The sequence below is a fragment of the Vidua macroura genome, chromosome 4 (genome assembly GCF_024509145.1).
Source record: "Vidua macroura isolate BioBank_ID:100142 chromosome 4, ASM2450914v1, whole genome shotgun sequence".
NCBI classification, from domain to species: domain Eukaryota; kingdom Metazoa; phylum Chordata; class Aves; order Passeriformes; family Viduidae; genus Vidua; species Vidua macroura.
This window is the reverse complement of record NC_071574.1, coordinates 29,687,103-29,707,622: the sequence shown is the minus strand read 5'-3', so window position 1 is coordinate 29,707,622 and position 20,520 is coordinate 29,687,103. Positions and strand designations below refer to the sequence as shown.

The 20,520-nt window shown below is 47.1% G+C and overlaps 1 protein-coding gene across 4 annotated transcripts in view; it reads right to left on the bottom strand.

Moving 5' to 3' along the window:
• Nucleotides 1–20,405, bottom strand: part of MFHAS1 (multifunctional ROCO family signaling regulator 1) — a 35,190-nt gene extending 14,785 nt beyond the window's left edge. For all 4 annotated transcript variants that reach the window (XR_008436738.1, XR_008436739.1, XM_053975611.1 and 1 more), the window contains exon 1: nt 17,219–20,405. Coding sequence is in view for 2 of the 4 variants with exons in the window: in XM_053975611.1 (XP_053831586.1) it covers nt 17,219–20,405 (3,187 nt within the window). In the remaining 2 variants the exon portion in view is untranslated. The remainder of the gene's footprint in view (nt 1–17,218) is intronic.
• Between the last annotated feature and the right edge of the window lie 115 nt (nt 20,406–20,520).

The window sequence follows — 20,520 nt, the reverse complement described above, 5'->3', positions numbered from 1 at the left end:
ACAGCATCCTTTCTTTTCTTCTCTTCCTTCCCCCCCCCCCCCCCCCACCATTTACTTACCTTTTGCCAGCCAAGAAAAAGGAGAACAAACCAAAACACACATGCAAGACTTGCATCTACGTGTTCTGCCCAACAGTTTTCTCTGAGAAAGTAAACTCCTTTCTGGGTAAAAGTAACTTGACTCCATGAGTTGCTGTTGCCTTAGGGCCATTCCAAGGTTTTAGTGTGTTTTGCAAACTGAACTGGCAGGAACTGTATTTTCAGACCTGTGGTAGTAAGTATTCTCTTAGATCACTTAAGGTCAGATGTATGCGCAATATTCCTCTGTAAAGCTGTTTTGGTCACCCTAAAACACTCGCTGTTCATCAGGACAACCACAGAGCCCACTTAAACACAGGAACATTTTTTTTTTTTACCCTTCAACATTGACTGGTCTAAGGAAAAAAGTCTTTACACAAAGGTCCTGCTCATATTCAAACGTTAAATCAAGTGTTTTACCTGCTTATTGAACCAACTTGAGCTCATCCCTGTTCTAATCTATCAACATGACTTCATATTGAAGTCACTTTACTGGGGAATTTGGTCTATGCACATACATCACAAAATTTATTCTAGAACAAAATGCCTCCTTGGCATTTTTCCTTCAAAGCTATCCACTTTCTACATAATAATAACTAACCCCATATTACAGGCTGTCCACAGGTATAGCTTTAGCTGACCACGAAGCTGCAGGATCAGAGGTTTCCTTAATTACAAGGACATTAGATATAACTTCCTTCTTTGCATATATTTGTTTCATTTACGCTCTAGTTTGTTAAGTACATCCTTAGTTCAAGTGTTTCTTCCTTGTGAAACAAAGTGTGATGTAGATTTGCATCAAGACATATGGCTAAAATCAGAGGGAGCAGAGCACCAAGACCAGTAGCCAATTCTCCTTTTGGAGGAGAATTGCATACAGCCACTATAAAAGCATTGCTGGTGCACATGGAAGTACCCAAGCAGCACTCCAGAGAGCTCAGAGTCTGAGTCTCCCTATGCCAACAGAGGTGGAAACCTGATTTTTGTTTCAAATCTGCTCTATTTGTTTGGTTTAAAGTATCTTTTGTTATTACCAAAATTGCAGTCTTCAAAGTTTGAGTGACGTGCTGGCTTTCTCTTGCTCGATGATAGAAAAAAGCTCTGTCTGTCCTTTTACTATTAACAGCTTTTACTTGCTCCCTTTTCCAGAGGGGATAAGAACTAATCTTTTAACTTTTCTTTTTGTGTTGATTTGTGTTTCCTCAACATCTTCAATAATTTAACCACTCTTTTCTGAACCCTCTCATTCCCTAATATCCAAGTAGATGACAGACAACTAATTGCCATAAATCAATGCAATACCTAGCTTTTTCTTACAAATACCTTTTTCCCAATGAAAAGTGCTTGTTTATGAACTTATAATATTATTATCTCTGCTGAGACCAGTGCTTATTGCTTTTTATTCTACCGTCGGAATGCCTCCCATTCCGACGGTAGAATAAGTGATGGGAATACAGAAACAATAGCTTTGTTACTTAACTCTTACAGAGTTCATTGCCTGCTAAATGCCATCTGGTCTGGGTTCTCCGTGACCAAAAGTCACCTGCAGCATCTATCTTTGCTGTTTAAAAATCACTTCTATGGTAGTCACATTTGTTACTGTACCAGGAAGGAGCTCCGGGGCCTCAGAGCTGAATTCATCAGCCTCCCAGGGAAGCAGCAGTGCTGCCAGGAGAACATTTAACTCCTCCACCATTTCCTCTACACTCCCTTGCACCTTTCTCTCACAGGGAATTCTGTCCTAGAGCTGAGCTCTCTCCTGGTCCCCTATTTGTGCTGCAAACCAGTATTACTTCTAGGTTTCCACCAGGTGGGTAACTCTAGGGTACTTACTCACCAGTGTAATTGTAACACAGCCCTGATCCCCCCCTCCTTCAGATGTTTTATTGACTCACCTGAACTGCAAGCTTACTGGCTCTCCTCTGGATGGATGTGTCTTTGGGAGGAACCACCTTAAAACTTCCCAGTCATCAACTTACACTCATCAAAGAAGAGGCTCAGGGATATCTTAAGCATACACTGGAGGTATCCCAAGAGTGAGGACTACTGGGATTGAAAAAACCAGGAAGCAGCAGAATGCTTGCTCTCAAACACCAAGTGCCAGAGTTCAAGTCCCCAGTCAGGCTTTCTCTGAGGGGAGGTGAAGCAGGTATAGCAGCTCAAGAGGTGGCTACTGCCAGAAAAGTGGGAAGAGAATACATTTCAGAGCTACATAAGAGTTCACACACTGTTCTAGTGAGTGCACTTTCCACAATACAGTAGTGGAGCAACAGCCAAAGAAATAAGGTCAATTACACACACTGTATGCCATTGCCATTACAAGAGAAGTAAATGCTGCCCTTTGTCCAGGACCACAGCTTGTTTTGAGATGCAGGAGGCTCTAGAGGACTACCAGTGTTTTGGACACAGAGGGTTAAAGAGGAAGAGAAGTCAGACTGGACTAGATCAAGCCTTTCCTTCTCTCCACCACCAGAAGTCTGCTCTGTGAGTGAAAAATTCTGAGAACACACACACCTACAAGCTGTCTCTATCTGGGCACATAAGGATTTTGCATGCTTGGTGCTACTGGAAATGCGTCCCACAGTTCTGGACTTCACCAGCAACCGCCTGGGTGCCAGACAGAGGCACCTGTCTCCCTCCTCCCTGAGCTGGTTCCCTCCCACCTCCCTCAGTCGCCTGCATTTTGTTCTTAAACACTCAAGCCAGGGGAACAGTCCTCCAAGCAAGGCAAAGCTTTATTAAAAATGACTTCCGATATTAAAAAAGGGTTTAAAATCCTTTTGTAACAATGACTGGATTATCCGCATCACGCTGCATTATGCAACTGAGAACAAAGCAGCACAGAGCAAGGGGTAAAAGTGCTGTCTCCAGCAGAACCATAACTTTGTAGGCAGCTCTCAGTTCCAATGCTCACCTGAAAGATTCAGATGGGACCGGGTGCACTTGGTACATGCCAGAGAAGCAGAATCATGCACAAAACTTGTATGATGCAGCAGATGCAGAACAGAGGCTGTTTTGCCACACGGCTTTCAACCAAAGGTGGTATTTCAGGAAAATACTGATGCTAAATGCTTCAGGAAGCACAGCTAAGAGTAATAAACTCAGACCTGAAGCCTGGGCATGGGTCTGCCATAAAACGTGACAACTTGTGATCTCATACTGGTGATAAACCAGAGGCTGGTCAAGAACTGCCTTCAAGGTACCCAACCTTGCTACAAGGACCACGCTGCCAGTATTCACCCTGGTGTCCAGGAGCAGGAGCAGCCATGCAGTAAGTGAACAGCCACACTGCTCAGCTTCCCTTAGCCAAAGACACCTGGCCACACTTGCACACCTGGCAGCTTTTAATGGGAAGCACTGCAAAGTGCTGGGCCAGAAGTCCAAGTCACAGATTCAGAGCCAACGTACCACACTTCCCAAAACAGCCCACTAAGCATCTCCTCTCATCATACCCTCTTCAGCCCAGTGGTTGGTTGGGGGGGTTTCTTTACTTATTTTAACTTTTTTTCCTTTTTTAAAATCAGATCCTGTCTGAATTACTAAACTGAATATGATCTTGCCATATTCGGCAACATTTTCTTAACATTGTGTTAAACTTCACTGCAGGCACTCAAAAAATGTGCATGTGTGTATGTACATAATATGCTAAACTCTTTTGCCAGAGAAGATGTGATTTATTTCAAAGAAGGACAAAAGACAAGTTAAAACTAACAGGCAGCTTCAAAAGCTTTGTGGTAGCTTTCCATTACAAAAGACACAGAAAGGTAATTTTGTTTTTTCTGATCCCAACAGAAGGCTCCCAAACTTTTCTTTCATCCAAGGAAGTCTTTAGTTTGGCTGAGCCTTTGAGGTACAAACATATTGCTTAGGAGAAGACGCACACAAGACTCAACTCTTGATTGTTTATTTCAGCGCCTCACCCTAGGAAGGCTCCAAGCTGACCACAGCAGCCACTTGCTGAGCTGAATTATTTGCCTATGCAAGCATGACTTAAGATATTTCCAAAATCCAGTAATGATCACCTCAGAGCCTGTAGGGCTCCCTCTGGGCACACACATGCTCCTTTGAAAAACTACAAACTTCTTGCTTACTCAAGCTGCCATGAAAATGTCACCAATGCTAGATCACAGCATGATCTTTCGCATTACAGCATGAGCAAGACTCCCTGCCCAAAACTCCTGACAGTACAGGTTCAGGTATGCAGATCTGGCTGGACCTTTTAGTGAGAACAAGGCACACTGGAGTTTCACTCCCTACATAGCCCTCTGGCACCACCATGAACCTGAACAAAAGCACTTGAAGATGATAAAAGTTCCAGAGTGAGTCTCATATTGCCTCCATTTTCACCCGCTGAACATTTCTAAACAATTATCCACCAGAAGCTTAAAATGATGATAAAGTAAGAAATAAATTCTTGCTCAGCAGATTTCTGGGATATTGAGGTCAACAAGAAAAACCATCTCTTCCCAACATCCCAGCTGTCTTCCTTCACTCCATCTCAATATGAAAGCAGGCGTGGGATGTGCAGAAACAAGTCAGAAGGCTGTTAAAGCAGAACAGTTAGCTATAATGAAATATGAGCTTGAACCTCCATAGAGAAAGTTTTAACAAAAGAGATGGCTTAAAACCCAAATAAATAAAAAACCCAAACCAAAATGAGTAAGAAAGTTTGAAAGCTTGAATAACATATTCCTGATATCAAGAGCTAAAGGTGCTCAGCAGGGCATGATTCTACCAGTGCATTTTCCAGGCATGGATGGCTCAGTCCTAACAGTGGTCCTTAGAGTGTACAGTGAAAGATCCATGTATTAAAGAGATTTGTGAAACCAGAGGCATGACTAGGTCCCACGTAAACTCCCATTGCATCTTCTACTTTGCTGCCAGTCAAACATCTTTCTTATACTGTCCTCCTTGAATTTGGAGGATGAGTGAAGTACTGGGCAGTGTGTGTGTGTGTGGTGGGGGCTGCGTGTGTATTAAAATCCATCACCACTGCCACTCACTACATCTACAAGATGTTGAAGAAGTTCACAGCCAGTAGCCACCGTGGCTACTCCCGGGTGCATCTGCAATTTGCAAGACGCCTTCTGTAGAGCAGATCTCTCAAAGGTGTGCAGAGCAGCCTACTGCCACTTCTGCTCCAGCTCCTGTGTGTCCCATCATGACTAAATCCCCCTACTAAGGAAGGTCATTGCTCCTCTGAGCCCCAGAGACCCTCTACTGAGCAGGCAGGGCTTGAGAAAGCTGAGCAGGGCTGTAAGTGAGCCCCAACACAGCACTGGCACATGCTCAGCATGAGCAGGCTGCCCTCAGAGCCCTGAAGCTGCACCATGGCCGCCTGACTTCACAGAAACAAATTTCTTCTTTCACACTGTAGCCATCACTTACTGCCCAACCAAAATAGATTTAAGCTGTTCCGTAGTAAAAATAACAGCGACCAAGAAACATGATGTCAGATCACAGGATGGGGAAGCTCTTTTTTGTTAGATTTTCTAAATTTAGCCACTTTGATATACAAGAGTCATATGGATATGAGACTTTTCCAAATCTAGTGCATGCATCACTGTCTGAAATAAGAACACGAAAATCTCTCGGACAAAGAAAGAAGCTGTTCAAAAAGAAGATTTAGAGAAATGCACAGGGAGCTGAAAACTCATTTGATTATGCAACGAGTGTAAGTAGGCCTGGTGCTTGCTGCTGACTCCCTGGTTTGGAAACCTGCCACCAAGCACCCTCTGCTTCAGCACATTCAACCTCATCCAGCAGTTCTGCCTATAAAATTGTGGTGGGTTAACCCTGGCTGGATGCTACATGCCCACCAAAGCCACTCTATCACTCCCTTCCTCAATGGGAACAGGGGAGAGAAAATACAATGAAAGACTCATTGAGATAAGAGCAGGGAGAGATCACTCACCAGTTTCTGTCATGGGCAAAATTGACTCAACTTTGAAAAATTACTTAAATTTTTTTACCAATCAAATCAGAGAAGGATAATGAGAAATAAACCTAAATCTTAAAACACCTCTGCCCTATCCAGTCCTTCTTCCTGGGCTCAACTTCACTCCTGACTTTTTCCTCCTAATTTTGTCTACCTCCTCCTTCTCCAGTGGCACAGAGGGTAAGTAATGGGGTCTGCAGTCAGTTCATCACAGATTGCCTCTGCTGCTCCTTCCTCCTAAGAGAAGGACTCCTCACACTCTTCCCCTGCTGCAGTGTGGGGCCCCATCCCACAGACTGCAGTTCTTCATGGACTGGGGTCCCTCATTGGGTCATAAATCCTGACAGCAAACCTACTCTAGTGTGGGCTCCTCTCTCCATGGGTCCACAGGTCCTGTCTGAAGTCTGCTCCAGCACAGGCTTCTCACAGGATCACAGCCTCCTTCGAGCATCTACCTGCTCCAGCTGCAATTGCTGCTCAGAGGGGTTTTGGTTTTGCTCCCCTTCTTGTATGTTATCCCAAAGGTACTACCACCATTGCTGATGGGCTTGGCCTTGGCCAGTGGTGAGTCCATGTTGAAGCCATCTGGCATTGGCTGTCAGAGAGATGGGAAGTGTCCAGCAGCTTCTTACAGGAGCAAACTGTAGGGCCCCATTCCTGCTACCAAAACCTTGCCATGCAAACACAATACAAAAATACAGCCACACACAGCAAGGGCGTAAGAAGCAGCATGCAGACCAGGAGAGGAAATAAAATCCTTCATCTCTTCTTCTCACTGCAGTAGCACAGACATATAAAAAGGATAAGTTTGTCCATCTGGAATGTCCTGGAAATGTGGAGAGGTCCACCTGCTTGTTTCTCTCTGAACATGGCATGCTGGCTTCCTGAAGATACAGTCCAGATGAGGCTTCCCCAAGAAAGCCAACCCATCCAAAGGACTACCCAGGGAATACTTTGAGCCAGAACTGATTATTCCAGCTCTCACTGCTTGTTCCTAGTTGGACTGCTCAGCAGTACAGTGGTGCAAAATGGAGTGACCCAAGAAGTTCAACAGAGGGACAGAGGCCGGCTAGCTCAAAGCCCACATTAAGGCAGTAGAGGCCAAGCCAGCAGCTGTTCTCTCAACCTACAGCACACTTTAAAAAAACATTTTAGACTGAGAAACAGCTCTCTATCATTAAGTGAGAGCTTGTCACCACACAGCTGTTGCTGAGTCAGACACCAGTTTGTCTGGATTTGCAATTTCCCATGCCCCGTGGCTACTCCCAGGTGCGTCTGCAATTTGCAAGATGCCTTCTGTAGAGCAGATCTCTCAAAGGTGTGCAGAGCAGCCTACTGCCACTTCTGCTCCAGCTCCTGTGTGTCCCATCATGACTAAATCCCCCTACTAAGGAAGGTCATTGCTCCTGTGAGCCACTCACAGCTTCACAGATGAAGAATTCCAAAAGTAAGGAAACAGCTAAGTTATGTAGTTGCCTCAAGTCCCACTTTGGTCCCATATAAACATGGTCCCAGCTGTTCAGCTCTTTTTGGAAAAAAAAAAAAAGAATTCTACATAAACAACTCGAACTATTCCCTGTTATGCATCACAATAAATACAGCTGCATATTCTTATACATTGAGGATGTAATCCTGAAAAGTGCAAAGATCAGCAATTTGACAATCATGCTATTTTCCCCATACTGTAGTAAAAGAGAACATGTGTACAGACTGGTGAGTTAGACAGGATATAAATATATAGAGAGGGTGGAAAGATAAAAATTCAAGTGTCAGGAACATCAATATGAGATGACTACTTCTCAGAATGGATCTTTATCACCAGCCATTACACCATCTTTTGGTACTTCCTTTATTGATCTCAATTTATCTGAGAATTTTAATGAGAGATGAAAATGCAACTGTTCGGACATGGGCAACAGGAATATTTAGAGTACAAGACTGATGTCAGCCAGCCTCAGACAGAGGTCCCTGCCTCTCCATCCTCCACACTGTCCAGCCTGTGCATTTCAGCTCTGCACATTGCTAAGTTCTTGCTTTCTAACACTATCTGTTCAGAGAAAAACTGTTTGCCATCCATACCTGATTGCTGCTTTTAGGAAAGAGGCCACAGGGAGTGGAGAGAGGTACTAAATAGCCAGCAACAGAGTTCCACAACAACAGCTAAAGATGCAGCAGGCAGCTGCTGCACCATGCAGATTCAAGGTCTGTACTGCAGGACAATTTTGCAGTTCTGCTGTGACCATCATAAACTTTCAGAAACAGCATGACAAAGATGCCTTTTTTTTTTCTGCTGCAAGAAGCTCTCCCTCTGTATGTTAGCCACGCAGCAAGTGGGGGGAGTCTTCCTAAATGTGAGAACACTTGTTTTGGGATAGCCTAGGGAAAAATCAGCCCTTCTAGCAGTCCTCTGCTGCCAACCTTGCACTGATACAGAAGGCACTGCACATGTCTCTCAAAGTCAAGCAAGACCAAATCACTGTACACCTTCAGTATTTTTCCACTGTGTGGTTTCATGGGGCAGAAACTGCTAGATGCATTGGAAGCAAATTAGGTCAAGCACCTCTGTCTCAAATCAAACCCTGCAGATTTTGATGCTGTGGAAACCACAGCCAATTAATTTTTCAGGAAGTTCATAAACAACCCTACCCTGCTGTATGGCAGGATCTGTGCCTTATCAGATACCACTGCTCACTGGGTATTGCTGGAGAGAAAAACACCTGCTAAAAATGTAAAGAACATGCTCCAAGAGGAATTCAGCACACAGACTAGAAAGTTATTATGTACACATCATTCAAGAAACAAGTCTTGAGTGAAGTGTGCCATAATTTGGTATTCTATTAGGACAAAAGCCTAGAATATTAATTTTATCATGAGTCATTTGTGGGCATTAGGCATATAAATCTCTGTCCTACCACTGTTGTATCTTTGTTTTGTTCCTGGCACACTGTAACAGGAAGAGACTGAAAACTCTACAGAAAGCAATGGGTACCATGAATGAAGGAGGAAGCAGCTTTCCCAGAACACTGTAGGTTCCCTCAGATAACACAAATAAAAATGCTTCTCTAAACTGGACTCTTGGCAAACATCATCCTAAAACTGGATAAAAGAGATGTCCTGGTATTACTGCCATAAAGAGTCTTGCAGAAATGCACTTGGAAAAGCTTGCAAAATCCCACCAATAAAAGCCCAGCAGAAGTCTCACATCATCTTATCCACACAACTCAATGTATCCTAGATCAACAACAATACAGCTACTTCCCGGAGTGTTCAAGCACCAAATCCGAGTCAGCACTTGGCAGTACAAGGCAGGTCTGAACAGGATTTGAGACTGAACTTTATTTTGTGCTGAAGGTTACTTGCCCTCAGCGTTCAGTCTAGTCTGATCTTCACGAAGCGCTCAGTTTAATGGCCTTCCCAACTGAAGCACCTTGCTCATCTCAAAGCTGTTGTTTGGTTCATGCAGAGCTTGCCATGCTCAACTGCCAATTCAAAATTAATGCTACCATGTAAAGTCCATAGGTCCTAGGCCATTTTCACACTCATCCCCCAGGAATCCACAGCTAAAACCAGTAAGGAGTGTACTCGGTACACCTTTGGGTAAAGCTCAGAGCTCTTGAAAATGACCACTGGGAAAACAAAAAAACAAATCTGAAATTAAGGTCTTGCTTTAAACCGCAACCAACTCCAGCAGGCAAGCACTCCAGCAGTCACAGCCCAGTCTGAGCACAGCCTCCATCCACTGGCCACAGACAAGTTACCCCTAGCCACAGAACCTGCCTAAGTCTGAAACCACAGTACCACTGACCATGTTGGCAACCCCAATCAGCGTTGCCACCAAGCTTTAGCCAGGAAAATACCACAAGTGCAATATGTCTTCAGCCTCCAGCAGCCTCCTGGGGAAGAACCATTAAGCCCTCCAAGGTGGGGATGTTCAGTCCATCTGAACACCCCAAATTAAATTTCTAAAAAAGCCACCAGCCATTTTTTTTTCCACAGGTCTCTTACCCCCGATCTCAGTTCTTACATCCAGTTTCCCATAAAGGAAGTGCTAGAGGAAAAAACTCTCCCAGCTGATCTAGCTGGAACAAAGGCCACATTCACACAGGTGACCTTGCCATCCAAGACTGTAAACTTCATCCATGCAACAGCTTCCAAAAATACCACGGCCTCCTCATCTTCTGTATAAGGCAGCTCCTTCATGCTGTGGTCACCAGAATCTCATCAGCTCTCCTGATGTAGGCAAGACCAACATATAACACACCATGGAGGCAGGCTGAGACTCCTGTAACCCAAGTGCATTACTTTCTTAGACATAGGTAAGTTCTTAGCTAGTCAAAAGCACTGACACATTTTGTTTGCAGCAGAGGAATTTGGTTATAATTCACACAGTACTTTAGGCACTCCCTTCCCACTCCTTCTCCCTACAAGGAGCTCCCTGAAATAGGTATCCCACAAGCTTCAAAGCACCTGAGAAGAGGTGATCTTACTTGGCACCAGCCTGCTTACTCTCACAGTTGTCCACATCTGTGTGACAAGCACAGGTTCCACAAATAAGGAGAAAGAGTTAAAAGGACATAACTGATGATCTTGTACTTAACCCCCAGAACACGATTTTATTTACATATCTACAGAGGTTATTCTTCCTCTATTCACGATATGGGTGAGGTAGGAAAAAAAATTGTACACTGATGACTTCCAAGAATTCAAACCCCACACAGGGCTTTTCACTACATAAATTTTTTCCCCTTCTTCCCTAGAAAATTGCTTTCAAGAGCCAAGCAAGTAGCCTGCACTATTACTAGCACATTCCTAATTTGAGAGCACCCTAGGCTATCACAGTTGCCTGCTTAATACTGCAAAAACAATTGACACCACAGCATACAGGAGAATTACCTACCAGATGCACTCTTATTTTGTTTTTAAACTGATAATGGCTTTTTACATCTCTATCCCAATGTTAAGTAACATGTTCACATCCCCAAATGACAAAGATTCAGCACTGTTGGTGATTTCCCACCATCCTCTCCTGAGATGCATGAGGAGTAGACCCTGTAATACACCTGCATGTGGATCGTTCACGCGCTAAATCTCAACTAAACTTACACAGGAAAACTTTTCCCACTTCAGTGCTTGTAGAAGCAGGTATCATATCACCAGATGTGTGAGCACACAAGACAATGCAAAGCATGTTTCATGACACCTGAAAGCATGTGAAGCAGCACACAAATCAGTCCTCACATAATCAACTGACTCCAGAGGGGAAAACCTCCAACAACAGCTTATCTCACCATCACAGTCAGTAGCTTTTAAACAGATCTCACGCAATGCCACAAAGAATCATTTGGTAGCCAGCAACTCTTTTATAGGTCATTTCCTGCAGAGACAAATTTCAACAACTGTAATAAAAAACACAAACGAACAAAAACAAAACAAAACAAAACAAAAAAACAAAAAAAAACCAAACAAACAAAAAAAAAAACAAAACAAAAAAAAAACCAAAAAACCAAACAACAACAACAACCAAAAAACCCACAAAAAAAGTAATGCACTGAAGGCCAAGAACTCTGCTCTGCTTTGCTTCACTAACCAAACCAAAAAGATCCACTCAACCAAATCTAGCATCTCCCTGGTTCAGTGGTGGCAGATCAAAATCCAGAGGCTCAATGCCCAGAGATGACCCTCATGGGGAACAGGTCAGGGCAAGACAAGTTGTTAAGGGACAAACCAGAAGAGCTTCCCTGTACCAGAGCTGATATAACAGGAAAGCTTTCTTTTATCACAAATGCATAGGAATTTCTGGAGTAAGGAAGAGGATTTCTTCAAGCAAGAAAGAGGATTTTTTCAAGCAGTCTTAAGTGTGCACGTTGCCATTCTAATTTCAAGTAATTTTAGCAAGTTCTTTATTAAGAGCTTAAAAAAAAGCGCCCCCAAACACACACAATATGAGGTAACCAGACACTGCAGGACAGCTGTAAGGCCTTTCTTCTGGTAACCACATTCCCTCCTGTTCCTGCATCCTCCCGAGCCAGACTGTCAGGCACAAGCCCAGGTCTGCACTGACTACTTCAGTTCTCTCCAAAGACTGATTCCCACATCCATACCCCACCAGGGACAGTCCCATGGCAGCCACCCACTCTGCATACCACACTCTTCCTCTGGCAATTCCTCAGCTTCCTCCAAGACCACAGAAATATTTGTTGTCCTTTTTAATATGTTGTTTAAATTAGAGGACGCCTCAGACACCAAACAAGAGGACTTCAAATACTGACCTTGCAGCACACAGGTTAATATGAAGGAAATCTCTAAAAATCTGTGGCATATAGGCTACTACTGTGTTTCTACACTGTTACCTACAGCAAGTCACACCAGTCAAGTTTGTCACTTCAACAGCACAGAAATCAGCTCTAGTCAATAAACTTAATTATCCATGCTAGAGCCACAGAATGACAGTAGCTTCCCCAAGTCAAACAACCAATCTCTGCTGTTCTTCTCTTGAACCACAGGGCCATGTTCAGCTTCATCCTGCCACCCAGATCATCCACATCCAAAGCTCACATGGTGCTGAAGTCTTGTCCCACTGTCTCCAATTAGTACTCTGCTGAAGCCACAGCCTGCAGGATAGTGTGACAACAGCCCCAAAACAGCCACAGCATCTACTTTGAAAATCAAGCAAAAAGATTCCACCTGCAAACAGGGAAAATAGAAGGCTGCCTAATGTTAGCACCAGGTTCTGTAACAAGCAGGTGTTGCTCTACTGCAATTGTCTGTGAAAAGAACCCCAGCTACTTAAAGCATGACTACAAAGTGGAATTAGATACCTGACATGAGCCCTCCACCAAGCAGCAGCTCAGATTTTGAAGCAACTTCAGAGCCCTTCTGACAAAACCAGTCTTACCTGCTCTCGGCTCACCTTGCATGGGGTGACTTGACAGCATGACACACCACAGGATCTTCCACCTCTCAGTCTCCTGACTCCATCCCAGCCACCAAGGGAGGTCATGATAGCTTTTGACTCCAACTCAGGGCTGGTGAGCATGGTTCACTTTGAAGCATGTGCATAAGGTGGCCTAGTTAGCCCTGCTCTAGCCAAGACAGAGAGACTCACAAGGGAACTACACTATGATACCTCCATCTGTACCCCTTAATGGACTGGCAGTATAACCCCTGCTTCTGCTCACCCTCCGTGTGGGGGACAGGCAGAGTAGAGCCTTGTGATTTCCTCCCTGCTCTGATACCTCAAGAAGGGGTTAGCAAGGCAGGTGGCAGACGTGCACTTTCTCTCCAAAAGAGACCTCCTGCTAGTCCTCCAGAGCCTTTCAAAGCTCCCCAATAGCTCTGGAGCATCCTTTTGGACAGGGGCTGCTAGGCTCACACAGTATCTTTGCCCATGGCTTTCGATGTGTTGTCATGTTTTTACTCTGTGAAAACCCACATCACCTTATCTTACTTGTGACAGCATTTTGGCTGTCTTCTGCGATGGACACAGACACCGACTTTCTTATGTCTACACTCATACAGCCCCTTCACAAGGCAGGAATAAAGGAAAACCAACGGAAACATAACTCCTCCCAGCCCAAACACCAGAAGAATCACGCATAGGACATGAGGACACCTTGTACAAAAGATGGTCTGGAAGAGGCCGTGGTGACCCAGACCCAGCCTAGAACAGGGCAAGGGGAAACAGCAGCAGGGCAGTTAGCAGGTGCATATAAACACAAGCTTGGAAAATCCAGTCACATTTGTCCAAACAAAGCACACATGTCTACTATCAGACAGATGGCAAGCCACCTCTACCCCCCAATCTCAAGTCACTTAATAGCTTACAGGACATGAATAACGTAAAAGCTCTTCAGTCCAGGGGCTAAAAGAACATCACATAGAAATGAGAGCATTTCACAATGCCTGTTATGACCCAGCTGAGGTCTTACTGTCTTGGAGAGGTGAACCATTCCTGTTGGTCACTCAAAGACAGATATGACCTTCTTAGCCTGGTAGGGACACTTTCATTTACATACAGTGCAAATATAAAAGAAAAAAAAAACAAAAACAGTCTAACACACTGAGTTGTTATCAGCCAAGTGGATGACTGCAGCCTCAAAGCACACTGAGATTCCAGCTCAGATGCCAATTCAGTTACTATTTCACCCAGCTACAAAACGGTTTCAAACACAAAAACTTCCTTAAAAGGACCCCAACAAGACATTTTTATATCACTTTCATTCACTCTTTGCAATAAACCCTTAGAAAACTGAATCCAGAATCTCAATTTTTATTTACCATTTCTACGCACAATATCCCTGTTCCTAGAGTATTTCTGTGTGTATTATCAGTGGAAGCTATAGTGTGCAGGACAGAGAGGAAAGGAAGGAGAGGAAAAGCAAAGATTAATCCTCAACTCGTGAACTCCCTTTTTGAAAGGGATTCTAATAAAAATTTTGGATGACCAAAGAATGCACCATCAGTTTCATGAATGACGACACAGATTGCACAACCACACAGAGAGCCAGACTGCACTTCCATTTTTGAGCACAAATTTGGCAGTGTCTACACAGAAATATTTCCCTTATTAAGGTCAACTGGCTGCAAAGAACTTCTTCAGTGCAGTCCTAAAAAGCCCACAGACCTATTTAAATATTAGGAGCACTGTAATTGCCAATGATTTCCACTAAAAGAGCTTGGAAAGAAACACAGACATCTCCCTCACTACATATTTTCCTAACATTAGACCCCTCTCTTTCCTACACCTTGTCAAAAATGACACCAATCATGATTCACTTGCATGACAGCAAGCTTGGCAGCATGACTTAAACATGCACGCCTCCTGATCAACAAAATCGGGAGGAAAAAAAGTCTTGAGCTTCACAATTGCCAATTAGGGGCTCCTAAACGGTCTTTTATTCATAGAGCAGATACACAGCAAGGAATATTTTAGATTAAATGCAGACATACAGGCCTCCCAAGTCAAATCACAGTTCACACTTTTCATATAGTCCAGATCAAACCTGGGCTAGATTTAAGTATCATCCATGACAACAAGCAGGCTTCTCAATATATTAATTTCATTACTCTTCAGCATTTCCACAGATCAGCCTTGCCTTTTATCTGCTGTTCTCCCAGCTAGAGTCTCATAGTATCCATGTTTAAGAGAGCCATTCCCTGCCCCAAGGCAGGGTCACACCTGGGATGCTATTCTGTGTCCCTGATAGCAGAGCCTAAATTCCCTGCTGGAGCGCCTCAAAAATGCTGCAACCCCCTTTCCACAGGCAGCATCACCCAGCTGTCATTTGGAGACCTGGCACACAAGCCCCAGCTCCTCCCGTGCTCAGCACACAGCTTACCTGAGCCTTCCCTTCCCAGCACACCTGGCCTGGCTCCCAGGTGAGACAAATCCTTTCCCACCTCTAAGAAAACATACGTGGCACAGCCAAGTCCAAAGCAAAAGGCCCTTCAATGCCCCTCTCATGCTTCTGAACCTGCTCTGACCATCACTGGGGTCAGCAACAACACCAACTGCCTGCAGACAGTCTGGCTCCTCTTCAAATTTCCATTTTAAAGCATCATCTACTCAGAGGGAGAAAAGGGACAGCCACAAAGCATTCACCAGTTAAAAAAAAATAAAAGAGATGCATGACTGGAACTGGAATTTACAAGCTAAATCTTCAATAGGTGCCCATCACACTGCACGTTCACATGTCTGCTGTCTTGACTAATTTTGGCAGGTTTCTGGGGAGGGTTGTTGGGGGTTTTTTCAGGGGTTCTGTGGCAGGTTTGTTTTTTTCAGTTTCCAGAGGTTTTGGGTTTTTTTTTTTTTTTTTTGGGAAAGCAGATCACATTGCCCTATGCACCATGTCAGCAACAAGATATCACTCAGCATGTCTCACAGCATGGGTTCACCCCCCCAGTCCAATGGCTCTTACATAAGTGAGCAGTTGGAGGGAGATACGGCTGATGGAGCCAGGACTCAGGCTGAGAAGTAAACTGCACCTCCTTATTCTAAGCGTCCAGAGGAAAAAAAAAACAAAAAGCAAACAAAAAAAAAGAAATCAAATCCCAAAAAATCCACACCTTATTCATCACATCTGCTTATGAACAAATTCAGCACCACTCACTGCTTGGTCTATGTCAAATCATGTTACAGTTCCCTGCACAATTTTGGGCTACCTCTTAATAATGTTCCAACACACCTCCAACATGGTTGTTAAAATGCAGATTTCTGGAGCATTGCTCACAGTCCAGAGTGTGTTTTGATTTCATGCAGATTTACACATCAAAGCACATTTCCCATGGCACCCTGCAAGCTGCAGAGCAAACCCAAGCCGAGCAGGGAGGACACCAGTTAGGAGGCAGTACCTGCACACACAAAGTAAAACAGATGCTGCTGGAAAACAACACCAATAAAAATCACAACTTTAGAGGTGACAGCTTTAAAAAGCACCATGATCAGTCATGTTCCAGAGGAGAGAGGTTATGCTTTTTTATTTAAGGAAGGAAAATAAAATGCGCTTGAGAACAGCTCCAAAAGGCACAGTTTGGGAATCAGTTCTAGGTGAGACACTAAAACAAAAAGATGGAGTATCCTTCTCTCTTCAGTGAGAAATGCTTCCCACTAGAGACAGGGTTCAAAGAATGCTCAGAAAAAGCTCTTTTTACATATGGCTTTGGAGACCAACACACCCATTGTCTACCGGGAGGAGCTTTCCTGCATTCAGAGAGACTGCAGCATAGGCCAGGTTTTGGGGGTGGAGGTTTGAAGGGGGGAACAGGGGATACCTGCAATGTTTTAGGCATCTCTATTCGTGTTTACAAATAGCTCCAAGGAAGTGAGAGCTGCAGGGTAAAAGGAACTAGGGAGAAAAAAAACACAACACCACAGTCCCAAAGGAATCAAAACAAGGAGGACAGGTCAGAGACTTCTCAACAATGGTACTGCCAACCCTCAGGCGAAAACCCAAAAAGCAGAGAGAAAAGGCACAGACAAAGGGGGATATAACACCCCCCTCCCCTGAGAATAGGGTTATTTTAAGCCTGTCTCCTTGGAGCTACCCTAATATTTTCTCTCATGACTCAAACCACCAGGGAAAGGAGTTAGAGCAGAGAAGAAAAAAAAAACAAAAAAACTGAGCTAGGGCTGACCTCATAAGACACCTTTCTAGAAGGGGCAAAGCTCCCAAAGTGATGAAAGGCAAGCTGGGCTGTGCCTTACCTGGAAAAGTGTGTGGGTTGGGTGACCCTCTTTTAAGGCACTTTGAACAGAGGACATGAACAGTGTAGTACAGGCCCGGCCATTCCTGGAGCAGGACATTCAGTTCTTCCACTAAAGGCGTAATAGCTTGCCAAGCTGTCCAGATATTTGGTAGGGACGCATGACTAGCGATAGACAGAGTGTCTGGCTGCAGAGCTCCCCTGGCAGGCCGGTAACTCACCACCACAGGCACCTTTCCCCGGTAGGCATAAATCTGGTATTTGCCATCTGACCGCTGAACCACGTGGCTGTTAATCTGGACACTGTAGCGTGCAAACAAGCCGGGTGGGAAAATGAATGGAAAGCTATATTCAATCTGCAGCTGCTCGACCACGAAGGACTGTCCGCTCAGATTGGTGCCGTTGATCCATGCCTCTGCATGGGGCACCTCGTTTTTCACGTAGCAGGGAAACTTGTACCAAGCAGCTGCCCCATTTAAGGGCTTGCATTTGGGTTTGTTGACACAGTAACATAGCCCCATCTTCTCCAGCAGCTCCAGAATGAGCTGCAGATCCTCCCGACTCTGGACATGGGGCTTAAGAAGGAGACGAATAACATGGGCAGGAAGGAGGCCATGCAGCAAGAAGCCCTCCACGTAATGATGGAGCTGAGTGGTCCTCAGTTCATCAATCTGGGTGTCGCTGAGCAGTTTCTGGAGCAGCACAGTGGCATCCCGCTGGCAAAAGACATTGAGGATGTCTATGAGCCGCGGCAGGTTGTGGAACACATACTCCCGCAAGGTGAGATGCTCCTCAAAGTAGAGCAGCTTTCCACTCTCATGCAGGTAGGACAGGGCACTCTGCAGCCGATCCTCTGTCAGGCCTGCCTGCAAGCCCAGCCGGGCAGAGTCCCACCAGCTAAGCCACAACTGCTGAGCTTGAGGCTGGAAGTGCAGCTCCTCCAGCACTTGCCAGGACTTGGGCAACACCCGGTGCAGGTTTGGGAAGATATCCCGGTGCTCAGCCACCGAGAGGAGCTTGTCCCGCAGGCGACGTACCTGGCAACGGTCCTGGCAGCTGAAAGGCAGCACTGGAGACAGGATCTGTGGGCGGTGGTTGAGAAGATACTGAAACTGGGCTTTCTTTCGCCGCAAGTTCTTGTCTGACACCCCATAAAAGGCAGCATGTGGGCTGGAGCAGCGCAGGTCAAAGTCCTGTCCCAGAGCCTCATCCACCTGCTGGACTAAGCTCTGGAGTCCCTCAGCATCCCTCTTCTCCTGCTGAGCGATCTGGTGATGGATGTCCAGGCACTTCTCTTCCAACTCCCGCTCTGCACAGAGGTCAGCATGGGTTCCCACCATGCACACTACAGCATGGGGCACCTTGGAACTGAGCCAGTGTAAGAAATAGCCCACAGAGGGGTAGAAGTGCTGAGGGACGTAGGCACTCAAATTCACCACCAGCACATACAAGGCTCCAGGGGAGAGGAAGAAAGACTGGATCACATCATAGCTCGGATCCCCTGCCAGTTCATACACAATGAATGTCAGGCCCCTCTCTGCATCTGCTGTCCAGTCCATCACCTCGATGCCCTTACTGCCTCCTGACAGTCCTCGTCCCAGTGGTACTCGGGGCACATTGGGTGGCAGTGACGGTGCAGGGGATGTTGTGTCCCCTTTTGCTCGGTGAGAGGGCACACGAGAAGGGATGTCCTGCCGCTCAACAGGGAGATGGTCTACCTGCTGCATGACAGGTACCCGAGTTGAAGAATTGTTTTGAGGCTCTGGAAAAGGACAACACCCAACTGCCACCCTCCCAATGTCCTGCTGTTGCCCAGGAAACCCTCTGTGCTGGGTATTCCCCGCCTCCAGGCTTCCCATGTCCTCTCTCTGCTCATTCTCCTCCATGAGGCACCGTCTCAGCAGAGTCTTTCCTGCATCCTTTAGGCCCATGAGGACTAGTTTGAGGCGAGGTTTGAGGGCAGGCTGAGAGTGGGCCAGCTCCTGCTGGTAAGCTGCGATGTAGGGGATGCCTTTCATGCACACCTCATAGGGGGGCTGGATGAGGGGGTTGTCTTTGATCTTCCAAAGGGTGACACGGGAAAGCTGCCCGAAGCCCTCAGGCAGGATGGCGATCTGGTTGCCTTGCAGGACCAGCTCCTCTAGGCTGTGGAGGAGCACAATGGAGTCAGGCAGGTAGCGGATGTGGTTGTTGTCCAGCCAGAGAGTGCGGAGCTGGTGGAGCTGACAGAGGTGAGGGGGCAGCACGGTGAGCTGGTTGCGGCTCAGGTAGAGCTCCTCCAGACTGGGCAGTGCCAAGATCGCAGAGGGGAACTCCTCCAGCAGGTTGGATGAGAGGTTCAGCATCTTGAGCCGCTGCAGTCTGCCGAAGCCAGCGGGCAGCGCCTGCAGCCGGTTGCCGTCCAGCATGAGGCTCTCGAGGGCACTCAGCTGGCAGAGACCCTCGGGAAGGGATGCCAGCCCGGTGCCGCTGAGCCAGAGGATCTTAAGGCGGCGGAGAGCAGCAATGCCCTCGGGCAGGGCCCCGAGGTGGCGGTTGCCGGAACAGTCGAGTTCCTCCAGGGCGGCCAGCTCCAGCAGCGGGGCAGGGAAGGAGGGCAGCAGGTTGTGGTCGACGTCGAGGGTGCGGAGGTGCCGCAGACGGCCCAGGCCCTCGGGCAGGCGGCGCAGGCGGTTGAAGCTGAGGTCGAGCTCCTCGAGGCAGCCCAGCTCGGCGAGGCGGGGGGGCAGCCCCGGGCCCTCGGCGCCCAGTTCGTTGTGGCTGAGGCTGAGCTTGCGCAGGCCCCGCAGCCCCGCCAGCGCCCCGCCGTCCCCCAGGCCCCGCAGCCGGTTGTGGCTGAGGTCGAGCTCGGCCAGGCGGCCCAGGTGGCGCAGGGCGGCGGCGGGCAGGCGGCCCAGCCGGTTGCGCCGCAGGCTGAGCACCCGCAGCCCGCTCAGGGCGGCACCCACCTCCTCGGGCAGCTCCTCCAGCCCCCGTCCGCTCAGGTTCAGCGCCTCCAGCTCCCCCAGCGCCGCCGCCGCCAGGGACGGGCGGCGAGGAGCGGCGGCACCGGGGGGCGGCGGCGGCCCCCCCGGCGGCCCCGCGTCCGGCTCGGGCTCGGGCTCGCCGGGGCCGCCCCGCAGCTTCCGTGCGCGCAGGGCGGCGTCGCGCCACAGCCGCACCGCCTTCGGGGGCTCCGTCTGAGCCATGGCCGGGGGAGCGGGTCCCCGCCCCGCCCGACCCTACCTGCCGCCGCCGCCTCCGCCGCCGCTCGCCATGGGCGCGGCCGCGCTGCGCGTCGCCGCCGCCGCGACGGGCTCGGGG